We start from the raw sequence: 18689 nt of genomic DNA, 5'->3' as shown, positions 1-18689 counted from the left end.
GTGGGGGGTTGAGAGATAGATTTGTGTGTCGTCGGCATAGAGGTGGTAGTTGAAGCCGTGAGAGTGTATGAGTTGGCCAAGGGAGGAGGTATAGATGGAGAAGAGAAGGGGCCCGAGGACAGAGCCTTGAGGGACCCCAACAGAGAGGGGGAGTGAGGGGGAGGTGGTAGCATTATAGGTAACGCTGAAGGAACGTTGTGACAGGTAGGATGAGAGCCAGGAGAGAGCAGAATCTCTGAGGCCGAGGGAGTGTAGTTTTTTGAGGAGGAGGGGGTGGTCGACTGTGTCGAAGGCCGCAGAGAGGTCAAGGAGTAGGAGCACTGAATAGTGGCCATTTGGCGGTTAGCAGGTCGTTGGAGAGTTTGAGTAAGGCAGTTTCGGTGGAGTGTAGGGGACGGAAGCCGGACTGTAGGGGATCGAGGAGGTTGTTGTCGTTGAGGTGAGAGCATAGGCGGGTGTAGACTAGGCGCTCGAGGAGTTTAGATGTAAATGGGAGCAGGGAGATGGGTCTGAGGTTGTTCGGGTCATTGGGGTCCAGGGAGGGCTTTTTAAGTATGGGGGTGATGTGTGCATGTTTCAGAGGGGAGGGGAAAGTGCCTGAGGAGAGGGAGAGATTGAAGATGTGGGTGAGGGAGCGTAGGATGGAGGAGGAGGAAGGTCGTAGGAGTTGTGAGGGGATAGGGTCGAGGGGGCAGGTGGTGAGGCGGGCATCAGAGAGGATCTTGGAGACTTCCTCGATGGTAGTAAGGTCAAAGGTGCGGAGTGTGGGGGGAGCTTCAGTATGAGGAATGTAGGGTGGAGTGGTGGGGCCGTGGGAGAGGGGTGATGAGGGGGTAGCTGAGTGAGGGTGAAGGGGGTTGGAGAGAGTTTGAGCAGCGACGAAGTCCCTGCGGGTTATGTCGAGGGGGAGGGGGGATAAGGGGGTAGCTGTGTGAGAGGGGACGGGTTGAGAGGGCGTGTGAGTTGCGGCAATGTCCTTGCGAATTGTGTCAATCTTGTTTTTGAAGTGATTGGCAATCTCAAGGGCAGTGAGTGAGGTGCTGGGTGGAGGTGGGGGTGGAGAGAGTAGAGAGCTGAAGGCAGAGAAGAGTCGGAGAGGATTGGAGGAGAGGGCCTTGATGAGGGTCAAGAAGTAGGCCTGTTTGGCAGCATGGAGGGAGGAGGTGTAGGTGCGGAAGGCAGATTTATAGCGGGTGAAGGCTTGTTGGGATTTGGTTTTGCGCCATAGTCGCTCCAGGGCACGACTTTGTCGTTTGAGGGTTTTGGTGTGATCAGTCTGCCAGGGCTGGAGCGGTCGGGGTCTGATGTTGCGTGTGGTTAAAGGCGCTAGTGAGTTGAGGGCTGTTGAGAGCACATTGTTGTAGGCGGTCAAAGCCAAGTCGGGGCAGGACAGGGGGAGGATGCGGTCGTGGAGTTGATCAGCTGCAGAGTGGAGGGAGGCAGGGTTAAGGTTGCGGAGGTTACGGCTGGTAGTAGTGTGACATTTGGAGGGGTAGGTGTTGGAGGACGAGGAGATAGAGAAGGTAATCAGGTTGTGGTCAGAGAGAGGGAAGGACTACAAGATCACATTTCCCTAAACAAACAGTGTAGAATGCCTGTCTACATAACAGCTGCTAAACATATACAGCTTTACCAAGGGGAGAACGGGAAGACCACTTAACAAGGGGAGAATGGGAAGACCACTTACCAAGGGGAGAACGGGAAGACCACTTAACAAGGGGAGAACGGGAAGACCACTTAACAAGGGGAGAACGGGAAGACCACTTACCAAGGGGAGAACGGGAAGACCACTTACCAAGGGGAGAACGGGAAGACCACTTACCAAGGGGAGAACGGGAAGACCACTTACCAAGGGGAGAACGGGAAGACCACTTAACAAGGGGCGAACGGGAAGACCACTTAACAAGGGGCGAACGGGAAGACCACTTAACAAGGGGAGAACGGGAAGACCACTTAACAAGGGGAGAACGGGAAGACCACTTAACAAGGGGAGAACGGGAAGACAGTTTACCAAGGGGAGAACGGGAAGACCACTTACCAAGGGGAGAACGGGAAGACCACTTAACCAAGGGGAGAACGGGAAGACCACTTACCAAGGGGAGAACGGGAAGACCACTTAACCAAGGGGAGAACGGGAAGACCACTTAACCAAGGGGAGAACGGGAAGACCACTTAACCAAGGGGAGAACGGGAAGACCACTTAACAAGGGGAGAACGGGAAGACCACTTAACAAGGGGAGAACGGGAAGACCACTTAACAAGGGGAGAACGGGAAGACCACTTACCAAGGGGAGAACGGGAAGACCACTTAACCAAGGGGAGAAAGGGAAGACCACTTAACCAAGGGGAAAACGGGAAGACCACTTAACCAAGGGGAGAACGGGAAGACCACTTAACCAAGGGGAGAACGGGAAGACCACTTAACCAAGGGGAGAACGGGAAGACCACTTAACCAAGGGGAGAACGGGAAGACCACTTAACAAGGGGAGAACGGGAAGACCACTTAACAAGGGGAGAACGGGAAGACCACTTAACACGGGGAGAACGGGAAGACCACTTAACAAGGGGAGAACGGGAAGACCACTTAACAAGGGGAGAACGGGAAGACCACTTAACACGGGGAGAACGGGAAGACCACTTAACAAGGGGAGAACGGGAAGACCACTTAACACGGGGATAAAACCAGAACAGAAAGGGCAAAATGTTATCACAAAGGGATGGTTGGTCACACAAGTCGTATAGGCAAACATAAATCAGTAGAAGAGAAAAAGAAAAAAACTTAAAAACAGGCTCATCGATGAGATTGTCATAGGTACATGAAGTTCAGTTTCAATCACTGGTCTGCTGGAGCAATTTCCACATTTTTTGCACACATGTTAGCGCCCATTCGCACTAGAACGCTGTGTGGGAAATTCTAAAATAAAACATAAATCACCAGCGCCAAAATTATAAATAAATTATATAAACAAATAAATGCTGCTACTCATCAGTGCAAACCTACACCAAAAAATATTAAAACCATACAAACAGCGCAAAAAAAAATATTAAAAATATAAAATATATAATGTGTTTCACTCCAAAATATTATAATAAAATAACACGAAAAATAAAAATAATAAAAAAAGTCCCACTCCAAAATAAGTGAAAAAATTATTAGAAAAATATCTGAAAGTCCTCTTTCCAAAGAAATGAAACGTGCTTCCACCAAAGATAGTGCTCAAACAATATATAGCGCACTCACCAGATAATGGTGAAAAAATGCTGATTTTGATCATTAAGAATGTGAGTGGCTTGGTACCTGAGCATTGAGTATAACCAAGTGTTGCAGTATTTCGCTATATATTTTGTTTTTTTCCCGACATTGCACTGAGTGTTCTTGGAGAGTGGAGTCTGGTGATCCTGGAGGTTGGAGGTTGGCTATTCTTTGGTGGAGTGGAGATCTGGAGGCATACTAACTGGGTCTAGGATCCCATGAAAACCCTAAAGCTGTTTTTTTCACCATTATCTGGTGAGTGCAGTATATATTGTTTGAGCACTATCTTTGGTGGAAGCAAGCAGAAGGGAAAGAGAGAAAGAGAGGAAGGAAGAAGGGAGAGAAAGAAAGAGGAAGGAAGAAGGGAGAGAAAGAAAGAGAGAGAGAAAGAGGAAGGAAGAAGGGAGAGAAAGAAAGAGAGAGAGAAAGAGAAATAAAGAAAGAAAGAGAAAATGGAAGGAGGGAAAGAAAAAGAAAGAAAGAGAAAATGGAAGGAGGGAAAGAAAGAGAGAGAAAGAAAGAAAGAGAGAATGGAAGGAGGGAAAGAAAGAAAGAGCGAAAAAGGAAGGAAGGAAGGCAGGAAGGAGGGAAAGAAAGAAAAAGAAAGAAAGAGAAAATGGAAGGAGGGAAAGAAAGAGAGAAAGAAAGAAAGGAAAGAAAAAGAAAGAAAGAGAAAAAGGAAGGAAGGAAGGGAAAGATAGGAAGGAGGGAAAGATAGGAAGGAGGGAAAGATAGGAAGGCAGGAAGGAGGGAAAGATAGGAAGGAGGGAAAGATAGGAAGGCAGGAAGGAGGGAAAGATAGGAAGGAGGGAAAGATAGGAAGGCAGGAAGGAGGGAAAGATAGGAAGGCAGGAAGGAGGGAAAGATAGGAAGGAGGGAAAGATAGGAAGGCAGGAAGGAGGGAAAGATAGGAAGGAAGGAAGATAGGAAGGAAGGAGGGATAGGAAGGAAGGAAGAAGGGAAAGATAGGAAGGAAGGAAAGCAGGAAAGATAGGAAGGAAGGCAGGAAAGATAGGAAGGAAGAAAGGAGGGGAAGGAAGGAAGGAGGGAAGGAAGGAAGGAGGGGAAGGAAGGAGGGATAGATAGGAAGGAGAGATAGGAAGGAGAGATAGGAAGGAAGGAGGGATAGGAAGGAAGGAGGGATAGATAGGAAGGAAGGAGAGGTAGGAAGGAAGGAAGGAGGGATAGGAAGGAAGGAGGGAAAGAAAGAGAGAAGGAGACAGAGAGAGAAAATAATAGAGACGTATAGAAGGAGGGAAAGAGAGAAAGAAAGAAAGAAAGAAAGAAAAAAAGAAACAGGAGAGAGAGAGAGAGAGAGAGAAAGAGAAAGAGAAACATATAGAAAGAAGGAAGGAGGGAAACAGTTCACAGAGGGAGAGAGGGAAAGAAAGAGAAGAGAATAGAGACAGGAGGCAGAGAGAGAAAGAACAAGAGAAGTATAGGAAGAAAGAGAAAGGAAGGAAGAAGGGAAAGAAAGAAGGAAGGAAACAAGAGACGGAGAGAGAAAAACAATAGAGATGTATAGAAGGAGGGAAAGAAAGAAAGAGAGGAGGGGAAGAAAGAACCAGCATCAATAGACCCCCTGCAACAATAGATCCCCAGCAGCCAGCATCAGTAGACTCTTCAACAATCAGAAATAATAGACCCCTCTTTCAACATTAGATCCGTTACATCATCAATTGATCCCCCACCAGCATCAATAGACCTCCCCAGCACAATAGACCCCCACAACAATAGATCCCCAGCAGCTAGCATCAATAGACCCTCCAGCACTCCCCAGCATCCCTTGCCATTTCATACATTCAGTGCTGGAGGTGCCGGAACTGCGTTCCCGCTGAACAACAGCCCTGGAGCACAGTACGGCAGTAGAGAAGACAGGAAGCCACGGCTCATTGGTTTCCAGCCACTAATCTGGAGCATGCAGTGAGTAGGTGCCCTGCCCTAGCCCACCAAGACCTCTGCTCCTGGGGCGGCCTCCCCTCCTGCCCTCCCTCCCCCCCCACCCCCCTTTTCCCTGCCCTGCATAGACTTACCTCTCCTTGGCCCCAACAGTTACAGTGTTACATTTTCTAAATAATAAATGATTATAATATCCAATCTATTATAACATATTGTATCATTTTATGTATTTTTTGTAAGTTTGGCTGTGAGACAACTTCGGAAATGTTTGTGTCACACATCATACAGCGGTTGTTAGTTTTCCGCTTAGCACGTTGTTCATGATTCGTGTGACCGCCATTGTTGCAGCGTCACCCCCCAGCTTCACCTTTTCTGTCCTGGATCTTCTCTCCTAACAGCTGGACTGGATGATATGGAACTCTCCGCACTGGTCTTACAGCAGATTCAGGGTCTCACCCCTCTTGCTGTGTCCCTCATCCAACCTACAAAGTTTGCAGTAAGTACAGCTCTGTGTTCACAGGACATGGTTCTGAAGGTGATTTTTGTGAGCAGGGCCGTGGATAAGGGGGTACCACCAGTCCTCCTGTATGGGGCCCAGCCCAGCAAGGGGGCCCAGGCAGCTGGGTGAACCGGGCATGGGCAGGGAGGGTGATCGGCACGATGGGGGGGGGGGGCAATTACTGGAACCGATCCCCTGGTTGGCTCTCTCTGCAGCAGATGAAAGCTGGATTCTTCTCTCCCTCCTGCTGGCTTTCAGCTGCTGCAGAGAGAGCCATACAGGGGATCGGTTCCAGTAATAGCCCCTCTGTGCACCATATCCTGCCCAGTGCGGGGTGTCCCTAGGGAGGTGCGGGGGGTGCGCGCCGCACCGGGTGACACCTGCTACAAGTCACCGCATATATACCGTATGTTGAAATGCATTTTTATTACAAAATATATGAAAAATATTTTTAAAAATACATTTTCAAATATACTTCATGTCTTTAAAAATAAAAATCTACATTTTTGGAATGCATTTACAAATATATGTAAAAATATGTTAAAATGACTTTTTTATATGTTAAAAACAAAATCTGAAGAATATATTTAAATTAAATATATTTTTAAAAATATATATTTTTAAAATAGATTCTTCAAAAAAATTTTAACGTATAAAATTATATATTTTTAAAAATATATATTTTTAAAATATATTCTTCAGATTTTTTTTTCACATAAAAAAGTCATTTTAACATATACTGTATCTTTACATAGATTTGTAAATGTGTTCCAAAAATGTAGATTTGTATTTTTAAAGACGTACAGTATATTTGAAAAGTATTTTAAAAAATATTCATATATTTTGTAATAAAAATGCATTTCAACATACAGTGTGTGTGTATATATATATATATATATATTTTTTTTTTATTTTTTTTTTTTATTGAGATATATTTTTAAATATATTGAATATGGCCAAAATTGTAGTATTTCAAATATATTTTTCTTCCATGAATGGGTCATGTTCGGTGATGGTTCTGCCCGCTGAATATGACAGAGGGGATAACTGACTGCGCTGCGGCAGCGGCACGTGTACACAGGGCCATGGATAAGGGGATACCACCAGTCCTCCTGTACGGGGCCCAGGCCAGCAGGGGGGTCCCAGGCAGCTGGGAGATTCGGATGTGGGTAGGGAGGGTGATCGGCACAGTAAAGGGGGGGCAATTACTGAGATATTTGCCGGACTCTTCCCCCACACTCCATCCTGAAGGATCCTATTGTGTGCTGGCAGCTGCCGATGGGAAAGAGAGGAGGGAAGCACTGCGGGGGTGGGGGCACACAGGGGGACCTGGGCAGTAGGGGGATGATGGGTGCGGTGGGGTGTGGGGCAATTACTGGAACCGATCCCCTGTATGACTCTCTCTGCAGCAGCTGAAAGCCGACTTCTTCTCCTCTCCCTCCCACTGGCTTTCAGCTGCTGCAGCGAGAACCACACAGGGGATCGGTTCCAGTAATTGCCCCACACCCCACCCCACCCATCACCCCCCTGCTGCCAAGGCCCCCTTGTGTACCTCCACCCCCGCAGTGCTTCCGGCTTCCCTCCTCTTTTTCCCTCCGGCAGCTGCCAGCACACAATAGGATCCTTCAGGGTGGAGAGGGGGGGGAGAGTCTGGCAAATAACTCAGTAATTGCCCCCCTCCCACTGTGCCAATCACCCTCCCTGTGCACTATACATTTCCCTGTTTGCCCCCACCCTCACAGTCCTGCCGGCTTCCCCTCCCCTCTTTCCCATTGGCAGCTGCCAGCACACAATAGGATCCTTCAGGATGGAGAATGGGGAAAGAGTCCGATAAATATGTCACATTTACCAGCCCCTTCCCTTCCTGAATGAACACAATGAGTGATCGGTAATGATCATTAGCTGTGTTCATTCATAAATAGTGACCGTAACATAGTAAACTGTGTTTTTTTTTGGGGGGGGGGGGCCTGTCAGGTTGGCTGTATGGGGCCTTGTGGTTTCTAACAGCAGCCTTGCGTGTACGTTCCTATTTGGCTGCCAGTTTCCATTGAATATTTTCTCTTTTCCGCTCTTCACCATCCCAGGTATCATTCTCAGCCCAGCAGCTGCGGATGTTCTCCTGGTCTCAGGCCAACGCAGTAACCGATCAGCAGAAGAAAGCGCTAGACATGGAACAGCAGGTAGCTCTAACGTTGGCCCTCAACGAAGACAGCGGAGGCCAGATGTACAAAGGTATGGGGGGTGAACTGGATGGACTTTTGTCTTTTTTAGGCCAGAACAACTATGTATGCGCTCTAGTGTCGCGTTTCTCTACCTTTTTTCAGTTGCGGCACCCCAAAACTAGTCCCCCCATCACGTCAGAGACTCCCTATACATCAGAGGTCTCCCCCATTGGTCCCCACCGATACACACAGTTCCCTCATCACAGTGCCCACCAATCAGATAGACTCCCCCTCAGAGGGCCTTCCTATCATGATCTTCACATCAGAGCCCTACAGAAGGTGGGAGATGGAGCAGGTTTGGAGGAGGTGGACTCCCTCTCTTGAATGGTGGGGGGCAGGTCCTCCCAAGATCATTCAATGCCATGGTGTCGATGGGCCACCAACACCACAGTAACGAATGATGCTGTACATCATTGGTTGTTATGGTGCTGGAGGCTGGTCTGCCTGCACCATGGCAACTCATAAGCCCCCCATCACATCAGAGGTCCCACCATTACAGTGCCCACCAATTAAACAGACTCCCCATCAGAGAGCCTTTCAGTCATGCAGGGCCCTACCATGATCTTTACCTCAGAGCCCTACGGAAGGTGGGAGTTGGAGCAGGTTTGGAGGAGGTGGACTCCTTCCTTTCTTGAATGGTGAGGCAAGGTCTTCCCGGGATCTTTCGATACCATGGTGCAGGTGGGCCACCAACACCACAGCAACGTATGATGCTGTACATCATTGGTTGTTATGGTGCTGGAGGCTGGTCTGCCGGCACCATAGCAACTCATAAGCCCCCCATCACATCAGAGGCCTCCCCATCACAGTGCCCACCAATTAAACAGACTCTCCATCAGCGAGCCTTTCAATCACACAGTCCTCTCTTCACATTAGAGCCCTAGCTTCTGGTTTCAGCTTCATAGCAGAAGTCAGGAGATGGAGCAGGTTTGGAGGAGGTGGACGCCTTCTTCTCTTGAATGGTGAGGCAAGGTCTTCCTGGGATCATTAGATACCGTGGTGCAGGTGGGCCACCAACACCACAGCAATGAATGATGCTGGACATCTTTGGTTGTTATGGTGCTGGAGGCTGGTCTGCTTGCACCATGGCAACTCATAAGCCACCCATCACATCGGAGGCCCCCCATCACAGTGCCCACATAGTCCTCTTTTCACATTAGAGCCCTAGCTTCTGGTTTCAGCTTCATAGCAGAAGTCAGGAGATGGAGCAGGTTTGGAGGAGGTGGATGCCTTCTTCTGTTGAATGGTGAGGCAAGGTCTTCCTGGGATCATTAGATACCGTGGTGCAGGTGGGCCACCAACACCACAGCAATGAATGATGCTGGACATCTTTGGTTGGTATGGTGCTGGAGGCTGGTCTGCTTGCACCATGGCAACTCATAAGCCACCCATCACATCGGAGGCCCCCCATCACAGTGCCCACATAGTCCTCTTTTCATATTAGAGCCCTAGCTTTTGGCTTCAGCTTCATGGCAGAGGTTCGGGAGATGGAGCAGTTTTGGAGGAGGTGGACTTCCTTCCCTTCCTGAATGTGGCGGCAGGCCTGTGCGGGATTAGTATCATGCAATGTCATGGTGCAGGTGGGCCACCAACACCAGAGCAACGAACGACGCAGTACGTCAAGGCCCTGGAACACCATTGGTTGTTATAGCGCTAGAGGCCAGTCTGCTTGCACCATGTCAACTCTTGAGGGCAAACTGGTTCCTGTACGTATGGCACCTCGGGGAAGCCCAAAGGCACCCCCCCCCCATTAGGGAGTCACCCAATCAAGCCAACCACAGAAGCCCCCCTATATATGAGAACCCCCCATCAATTCAGAGTCCCCCATCCTAGAGTCCTTTCATCATGTTAGAATGACACGGCACTCTCCATCACAATCTCAATCTACCACCTTGGGGAAGCCCAAAGGCACCCCCCCTTTAGGGAGTCACCCAATCACATCAACCACAGAAGCCCCCCTATACATGAGAACCCCCCATCACATCGGAGTCCCTATCCTAGAGTCCTTTCATCACGTTAGAATGACCCAACCCCCTCCATCACAATCTCAATCTACCAGTCTTATAATTCCCTATCACAAAGCCAGCCAATCACACAACCCTTCCCTCTATCACAGAGCCCACCAATCTCACGGTGTGCCATCACAGAGCCCCCTCCCCCAATCACACAGTCCCCTCCTCACATCAGAGCCCTACCTTTTGGCTCTGTGGACTTACATCTTCTCCTGAATGCTGGGGAAGTGGGCCACCATCAACACCATGACAACTAATGACGCCTTGTGTCTTGGCCTTAGAACGTCATTGGTCGTGATCAGGAGCGGACTGACAACTCATGGGGCCCCTGGGCAATTGGGAATCATGGGGCCCCTGTGTCCTTGCCCACACTCAAAACACACCCAAAAAAGCCTATAAAAGGGACAAGGAACATTTTATGGGGCCCCCTACTGACCCCGGGCCCTCGGGCAGTGCCCGAGTGCTTGAATGGTCAGTCCGCCCCTGGTCATGATGGTTCTGGAGGCCAGCCTGCCTACACCATGGCAACTCGAGACAGTAATCCAGTCCAAACTGGGTCCCTGGGGTGGGGGGGGGGGAGCCTATATGCCACCCTGGGTGAGGAACACTGCTCTAGAGGGGAATCATATTGGGTTATATAAATCGCTTCACTCAAAACGATCGTTCTCTTCTGTTTCCAGCTGGAAAATCGCATGGCAACTGCTGCTCACTGTGCCCTCTACTTCATCTCGTGGTCCTGACCTGCATGTATATAACCTGCTGAGACCAATCGCCGCCCTCGCTCTCCCTGTGGAGCCAAACGCTGTTGGTGAAGATATCAGTGTGATGTCAGAATGTCGGGACTAATAAAGTATTCTGAGTCTGAATTCGCATCGTGTTGTCTCTAAAATCGCCTTTCGGCCGCCTTCCATTCCTTCCCGTAAGTAGATCTGGTGTGAGCAGGGGCGGACTGACAACTCATGGGGCCCCCGGGCAATTGGGGATCATGGGGCCCCTGTGCCCACACTCCAAACACCCCCCAAAAAGCCTATAAAAGGTACCAGAGGCATTTTATGGGGCCCCCATACTGACCCCGGGCAGCGCCCGAGTGCTCGAATAGTCAGTCCGCCCCTGTGGTGGAGTCAACCTTGTAGAGCAGCACAGGGATAAGCTCTTCACTTCCTTGTTTGACTCGTTCCGTTCGATCCATTTAACTCGTTTTTCGGAATTCGTTTCATTTATTCGAATGCGAAACTTCGATCGGATTTAAAAATCATTCTAACGGACTCAATAATAATTAAAGCGTTACAGTCCATAATCCACAACCTGTGTGCGTTTCTGATGGTGTACGGGCGATAGGAAGAGTTGGGCGACCATATTGGAAATTTCTATTTTTTTCAGCAAACTTTTCATTCATTTTCTGTTCTATTCTTTCTATTCTATTCTATTTTATTATTTTATCTTCTATTCTAATGAATTTTATTTGAATTCAAGTTCATTCTATTCAAAATTAGAAATTTGGAAGACCGTTATATTCTTTCTATTTCATTTTATTCTGTTCTAGTTTATTGTTTTTCTATTCTATTTTTTTCTTTCAGATTCTATTCTAATCTTTCTATTCCATTGTAATTGATTCTATTCCTTTATTTCCTATTCCATTTTGTTCTGTTTTACTCTATTCTTTTCTATTCCATTCCTTTCTTTTGTATTCTGTTGTTTTCCTCTATTGTAATATTTTCTATTCTTTCCTTTTCTATTCTATTCTGATATTTTATATTCTATTCCAATGTATTGTTTTCAAATTCATTCTATTCAAAATTCAAATTTCAGAAGACAGTTATATTATTTCTATTTCATTCTTTTCTATTTTTCTGTTCAGTTCTCTTCTTTTCTATTCTTTGATTTTCTATTCTAATCTTTTCTATTCTATTTTTTTATATTCTATTCTAGTCTAGTCTTTTCTATTATATTCTAATTGATTCTAATCTCATCTATTCTATTCTTTGATTTTCTATTCTATTTCAATTTTTTCTATTCTAATTGATTCTATTCTTTTCTATTCTATTCCTTTATGTTCTAGTCTATTTTGTTCTGTTTTACTCTATTCTTTTCTTTTGTATTCTGTTCTATTCTTTTATTTTCCTCTATTCTAATATTTTCTATTCTTTCCTTTTCTATTCTATTCTGATATTTTATATTCTATTCCAATGTATTGTTTTCAAATTCATTCTATTCGAAATTCAGATTTCGGAAGACAGTTATAATTTTTCTGTTTCATTATTTCATTCTTTTCTATTTTTCTGTTCAATTCTCTTCTTTTCTATTCTATTCTTTGATTCTCTATTCCAATCTTCTCTATTTGTTCTTTTCTATTCTATTCTTTGATATTCTAGTCTAATCTTTTCTATTATATTCTAATTGATTCTAATCTTATCTATTCTATTTCCGTTTTTTCTATTCTAATTGATTCTATTCTTTTCTATTCTATTTCTTTATGTTCTAATCTCTTTTGTTCTGTTTTATTTTATTATTTTCTATTATTTTCTTTTGTATTCTGTTCTTTTAATTTCTGGTCTGTTATTTTTTCCTCTATTTTTTTCTATTTTATTCTATTATTTTACATTCTATTCCAATGTATTCTATTAAAATTCATTCTATTCAAAATTGAATTTCATAAGACCGTTATATTCTTTCTATTTCATTCTATTCTATTTTTCTGTTCTATTCTATTGTTTGCCAGTCTTTGATTTTCTGTTCTAATCTTTTCAATTCTAATAATTGATTTTCTATTCTAGTCTAATCTTTTCTATTATATTCTAATTGATTCTAATCTTTTCTATTCTATTTTAATTTTTTCTTTTCTATTCTAATTGATTCTATTCTTTTCTATTCTTTTCTTTGTATTACGTTCAGTTTTTTTCTATTCTGTTCTTTTTTTCCTCTATTCTTATCTATTGATTTTCTATTATTTTCTAATCTTTTCTATTCTATTATTTGATTTTCTATTCTATTTTAATATTTTCTTTTCTATTCTAATTGATTCTTATCTTTTCTATTCTTTTCTTTTGTGTTGTGATTTTTCCTCTCTATTCTTTTCTATTCTATTCTTTTATTTTCTATTTTTTTCTATCCTTTTCTATTCCTTAATCTTCTATTCTAATCTATTTTTATTTTTATATTCTATTTTATTTTTATCTTGTTTTCGAATTCAAATTTATTTTTGAATTTGTCTTTGAATTCGAATTTGCCTTAGAATTTGTCTCGAGTTCGAATCGATTCGAATTTCGGTCAAATTTTGTTTTGTTATTTCGGATTCATTTAAATTTGTTACTAGGGGGCATGACTTGGCCCATGGAGCTGTAGGACGTGTCCCTCGGCAGCTCCCGGTCCTCACTCCTCCCGCAGGGCTATGTACCCTCACCAAGGATCTCTAAACCCCACACAGGGGTAAGAACCAGCAGAGGGACCCGAAAAAGTCAGGAGGGGGCCGCTCTGGAGGCGATTTGGGCCGCTTTTTCACGAGATCCGCAGCCTCGCCAACCCCGGCTGGCAAGATGGCGCCTCTTGCTCCTCCTGGACCAGAGCCTTTGGCCGACCTACGGGTCCCTCAATCACCTCTCCTCCCCAGGAGGACCGGCTATCTCAACGCTCTCGCAGCCTCTCCCAAACCTCTTTATGTTCCGGGGACGGCTGGGACCTGCAGTCCCACATCAGATCTCTGCATTCTTATATTAAATCCCTACCTACCAAGGATGATTTTGAGCGCATTGAAAAGACATATAAACAGGAGATATCAGAACTTAAGAAAGAGATATATATATATATGTGTCCGAATGGAAGAAATTGAAAACACCTCTGATGGACTTTGTAACGCCTTGCAATCCCATGAAGAGACTCTCAGCTCTCACACGGTACTATTACAGCAACTTATGTACCAACAGGATGACCGAAAACAGGAACCGTCGCAACAATATCAGAATTCGGGGCATTCCAGAATCAGTGGAACCTAAAGACTTAGCAGCAGCAGCTACTTCTATTTTCAGTCAACTAATGAAACAGCCCAAAGATGCGCCCATTGAATTGGATCGGGTACATAGGACCTTAGACCCGAGAAATCCCGACCCCTCATTTGTTCGGGACACGCTGTGCAGAGTTCATTATCACAAGGTCAAAGATGCCATCAAGCGCGCAGCCAGTACGCAGGACACCATACTCTTTTAACCCCTTCACGCCTGAGGGTAAAACTAATCTAAATGCCTACGCAGAATTTTGCAACTTTGACACGTGTTAGTAAAACCGTCCGTATCATCACAACTATGTTGTACATCCGGGTGAATTATACCGCGTTTTTTTCAGGACAAATTGGGCTTTCATTTGGTGGTAAATGGTAATGGATATCTCCTGATTTTTTTTTTATTATCAAAAGAAAACTGACCCAAAATAGTAAAAAAAAAATATTTTTTTTAATTAGCTGTGTGTGTCTTGTTACTACCATAACCTACCACCAAAGAACAACCCAAAATAAATTCTCCAGCTCTTGATGATTGCAGCGATACCACATATGTGTATGTATTTGTTGTTTGTACCCGGAGTACAGGAGTACAGCCCAGAAACAATAGTGCGCATTTTGTTTTAGTTTTTTTTTTTTTTTTTTTTTACCTAAAACACACTGATATGGACACTAACCTAATTTTTATTTAATCTTGACCTTTGACCCTGACCTTGACCCAAACAATAACCCTGGCACTGAACTAGATCAAACCTTGATCTAGCTATATTTTCTTTTTTTCTTTTTTTTTTAAATAGATATTTATTTAGCTTTTTTTCTTTACAAACTTTTTTTTTCTCTCCATGCCAGGAGTTCAAGAGATACAATGTATCTCTCTTCTCCATTCATAGAAAGAGAGAAAAAAACAAGGGGGCCATGCTGCAGTGACTGATCACTGTGATAGCCAATCAGAGGCTATCACAGTGATCATGTGACCCGGAATCGGGAGTCCCGGGTCCCGACCGTTAGAATGGGACCCGGAGCTCTCAGTGACACCACGGTCTTTGTGCTGGGATCGTGCAGTGCGGTGCGCTCCCAGCACAAAGACAGGTGAGCAAATATGCGGCCCCCACGGAAAAAAGCCCAGTTCCGCGGGGCCGTATATTTGTGTGACGTCGGCGTCAAGGGGTTAACCAGACTCCTGTCATGATCCTTCCAGACCTCTCCCATCAGACCCTGAATATGCCCATGGCCTTAAATCCACTCACGTAACTACTTCAAGATCGCCAAATCCGGTGCCAGTGGAGATTCCCTTATCAACTCCAGGCCTCCCACAATGGCAAGACTGCACAGTTTCGCACTTTTGGAGATTTACCTGCCTTCCTTGGCACCTTCGAACTGTCCCAAGTGTCTTTACCGGATTGGCCTTTTCCACCGACAACGCCGGGTTTACCTTTCACCCTGTAATGGCAACGACAAGGCAACCCGTAATGGCAATGACAAGGCAAGAAGAAACGTTCAAGGTCCTCCTCCCACAAGGCCCCAGATGATTGACTGACTCTCTGCCTAAATGGGGGGGTGTTCCCTCTTTGCCTCCTCCTTGAGGGTTTTTACCCTTGGCCTGCGATCTATGAGGTTTTGCTGGTTGATTGCTTCTGTTGATATCCAATAATGATTTCATGCTCTGACCACCTTGGATTGTGGAAGGCTCTCACATCCCCTTGTGTGTCTCCTAGGTGGGTAGTGTGGGGCTTCCTTCAATCCTATGGGGTATTTCATAATTATTGCTTTCGGGGTATCCCTGGAACTCCCTATGCAGCACACTTAATCTGTTTGTGTGGTTAATAAAAACCAAAATAGTAGCTCTTTTTTTGTATGAGGGTCTACTTCAACTTTTTTATGTGTTACTCACCCAGTTGAGTGGCCTTCCACGCCATTCATTCCCTGTGGGAGGCCTGGGCTTTGTTCTGCTCTATGTTCTTTGGACGTTCCTCACCTCTCGGTGCTACCATTGTGCATTGTTTGATGTTTGGACAGATTTCTGTCCATTATTTGTTATGTTTTCTGTGTTTTTTAGAGCCACCCCACCTAGTGGCTCTCCCTTTTTTTCTTACTTTTCGGGTGGATTCCATCTCTATAATTACACTCATCCATGCCCTGCCCTAAACGGAGTTGGTGATCCTACCCTCTCTCTCCTCTACTTTCCTATCCTGTGTCCTTTATTCTTCTTTCTTCTGAGAAATATAAAATGCTTTGGTTTATCTGGCTTCATTTCTCCTCCTCAGCCGCCCTTAAGGAGATGCTACCACCTGAAGTGCACAGCGAGGCCTCACCCTCATAGATGGGCTAGTTGTGGAACGCTTCTTGGCACATCTCTCCACCCCTCACTTGGTCTCATCCTGTTTCACTCCCCTGACATCTGGCCTATGTGTCCATGGTTGCTCCAACCCCTCATTTTGATCTTCCTCATCTTGATGCTCCCTGTTTTGGTCCTGACTCTCACCCCCCCTAACCCACTACCTTCCCTCCTCCCAAAAAAATCTTTTTACTTTCTTCTATTTTTATTTTTTCTCCTCCTCTCTCTCTTTAGCTTTCTCAGACTACCTTTCTTGTTCTTGCCCGGCTCTCGCTCTCTACATTTTCCACTTTTATCATTGTACCATGTGATGTTCCTCGCCAAGTGGATTCCTCCAGACGCATCCTGTTGTTTTTGCTCATGTAGCGCTCACATGGACTTCATACGTTATATTCTCCGTTTTGCCTCTGAGTCGTGTAGACTTTCATTACGCGTGTTGTTTGCGCACTTTCCAGTTGGCTTGGCATAACCTGTATGTACCTTTCTTTTCTTTTATGATGTTTCTACTAAAATAAAATAAAGATGTATTTGCCTCTAAATTTGTTACTATTGTAATTTGATACATCCAAATCTCCAAATGGAAAATTCGCCCAAATTTCATTTCGGAACGAATAGAACCGCACACGCCTACACCAAAGGTGGAAAAAGTAAAGGATCTCCATCATAAGCCCAGAGTCAAGACAACGGGACCCCCCAATAGACTAGGATAGAGGAGGGATGAAAGAATAATGTATTGTGCCCAGAGAACAGCTATTAGAGACAGCATAACCCAAATAGCTTCTCCAATTAAGGAAGAGCCCCAGCAGGATTGGAAAAGGAGTATTCCACTTTAGATGCCAAATTTAAGGCAGCCTCTTCCCCTGACTTAAGCCGCCCATACACGGGTCGAAATCAGAAAGGATATTCTTTCGAAAATCTTTTCTAAGAATTTTCGTTCGAATTTCGCACTATTATGCCCCGTACACACGATGAGAAAATCGGACGAACGATCGGCCATTTTTTTTTGCCTGCTAGTCTCACATCGAAAGTGAAAAGGTTACTAAAGTTCCAAAAATTCACCTATGAAAGAAAAGAATTTCAAAAGTGATGTCATGTATTGCGTTGTATTTGTATTGTATTTTTAGATGACTTAGGCAGGCCATAGATGGGTCGAAAACTGGCAGTTTTTTTAACAAAAAAACGAAAAATTAGTCGTTCAATAGGCCGATGTTACCACCAACGGTAACAAAATCGGCCGATTTTTGACCCATCTACGGCCGGCAATTAATTACTTCTGTCCCTGCAGAGAGCTCCGCTGTTATATTTGACATGAAAAAGTATAGCGGTTGCAACAATGTATCCATTTGTATTCATTTCGGATACAGATGGTTTTATTCTGATACAAATAGATACATTGTTGCAACCGCAATACTTTTTAATGTCAAATAAAATAGCGGACTGGAATTCTTCTTCCTCTTCTTCCTTCTTTTTCTTTCTTCTTCTACTTTCTTTCTTCTTTCCTCCTTCTTCTTTCTTCCTTCTTCTTCTTCCTTCTTCTTTCCTCCTTCTTCTTCTTCTTTCCTCCTTCTTCCTTCTTCTTTCTTCCTTCTTCTTCTTTCTTCCTTCTTTCTTTCTTTCTTTCTTCCTTCTTCTTCTTCTTTCTTCCTTCTTTCTTTCTTCCTTCTTCTTTTTCTTTCTTCCTTCTTCTTTTTCTTTCTTCCTTCTTCTTTTTCTTTCTTCCTTCTTCTTCTTCTTTCCTCCTGCTTCTTCTTCTTTCCTCCTGCTTCTTCTTCTTTCTTTCCTCCTCCTTCTTCCTTCTTCCTTCTTCTTCTTCTTCTTTCTTCCTTCTTCTTTTTCTTTCCTCCTTCTTCTTCTTTCTTTCCTCCTTCTTCTTCTTTCCTCCTTCTTCTTCTTTCCTCCTTCTTCTTCTTCCTTCTTCTTCTTCCTTCTTTTTTCCTTCTTCTTTTTCTTTCTTCCTTCTTCTTTTTCATTCTTCTTCTTTTTCTTTCTTTCTTTTTCTTTCTTCCGTCTTCTTCTTCTTTCTTCCGTCTTCTTCTTCTTTCTTCCGTCTTCTTCTTCTTTCTTCCTTCTTCTTCCTTCCTTCTTCTTTCTTCCTTCTTCTTCTTTCTTCCTTCTTCTTCTTTCTTCCTTCTTCTTCTTTCTTCCTTCTTTCTTCCTTCTTCTTCCTCTTTCTTCCTTCCTTCTTCTTCCTTCTTCCTCTTTCTTCCTTCTTCTTCTTTCTTCTTTCTTCCTTCTTCTTCTTCTTTCTTCCTTCTCCTTCCTCTTTCTTTCTTCCTTCCTTCTTCTTTCTTCCTTCCTCTTTCTTCCTTCTTCTTCTTTCTTCTTCTTTCTTCCTTCCTCCTTCTTCTTCCTTCCTTCCTTCCTCCTTCTTCTTCTTTCTTCCTTCATCTTTCTTTCTTCCTTCATCTCCTCTCATGCGCCGATTTTTTTATCGGTAAAAAGATCGGCCGATTTGCCCATCATTGCCGTGAAAATCCGCCG

General features: G+C 44.5%; 1 protein-coding gene across 1 annotated transcript in view; it reads left to right on the top strand.

Moving 5' to 3' along the window:
- The window catches only part of LOC149434768 (stereocilin-like), a 50557-nt gene extending 39806 nt beyond the window's left edge, over positions 1-10751 (top strand). Inside the window, exons 9-11 of the mRNA XM_089663410.1 lie at positions 5551-5648; positions 7736-7883; positions 10566-10751. Coding sequence (XP_089519536.1) covers positions 5551-5648; positions 7736-7883; positions 10566-10648 — 329 coding nt within the window. The 3' untranslated portion in view covers positions 10649-10751. The remainder of the gene's footprint in view (positions 1-5550; positions 5649-7735; positions 7884-10565) is intronic.
- The last annotated feature ends 7938 nt before the right edge of the window (positions 10752-18689 follow it).

Source organism: Staurois parvus, unplaced genomic scaffold, assembly GCF_062004578.1.
Source record: "Staurois parvus isolate SC_StPar_1 unplaced genomic scaffold, SC_StPar_1.0 ptg001681l, whole genome shotgun sequence".
NCBI lineage: Eukaryota > Metazoa > Chordata > Amphibia > Anura > Ranidae > Staurois > Staurois parvus.
The sequence above is the reverse complement of the archived record's forward strand: the minus strand, read 5'-3'. Positions and strand labels throughout refer to the sequence as shown.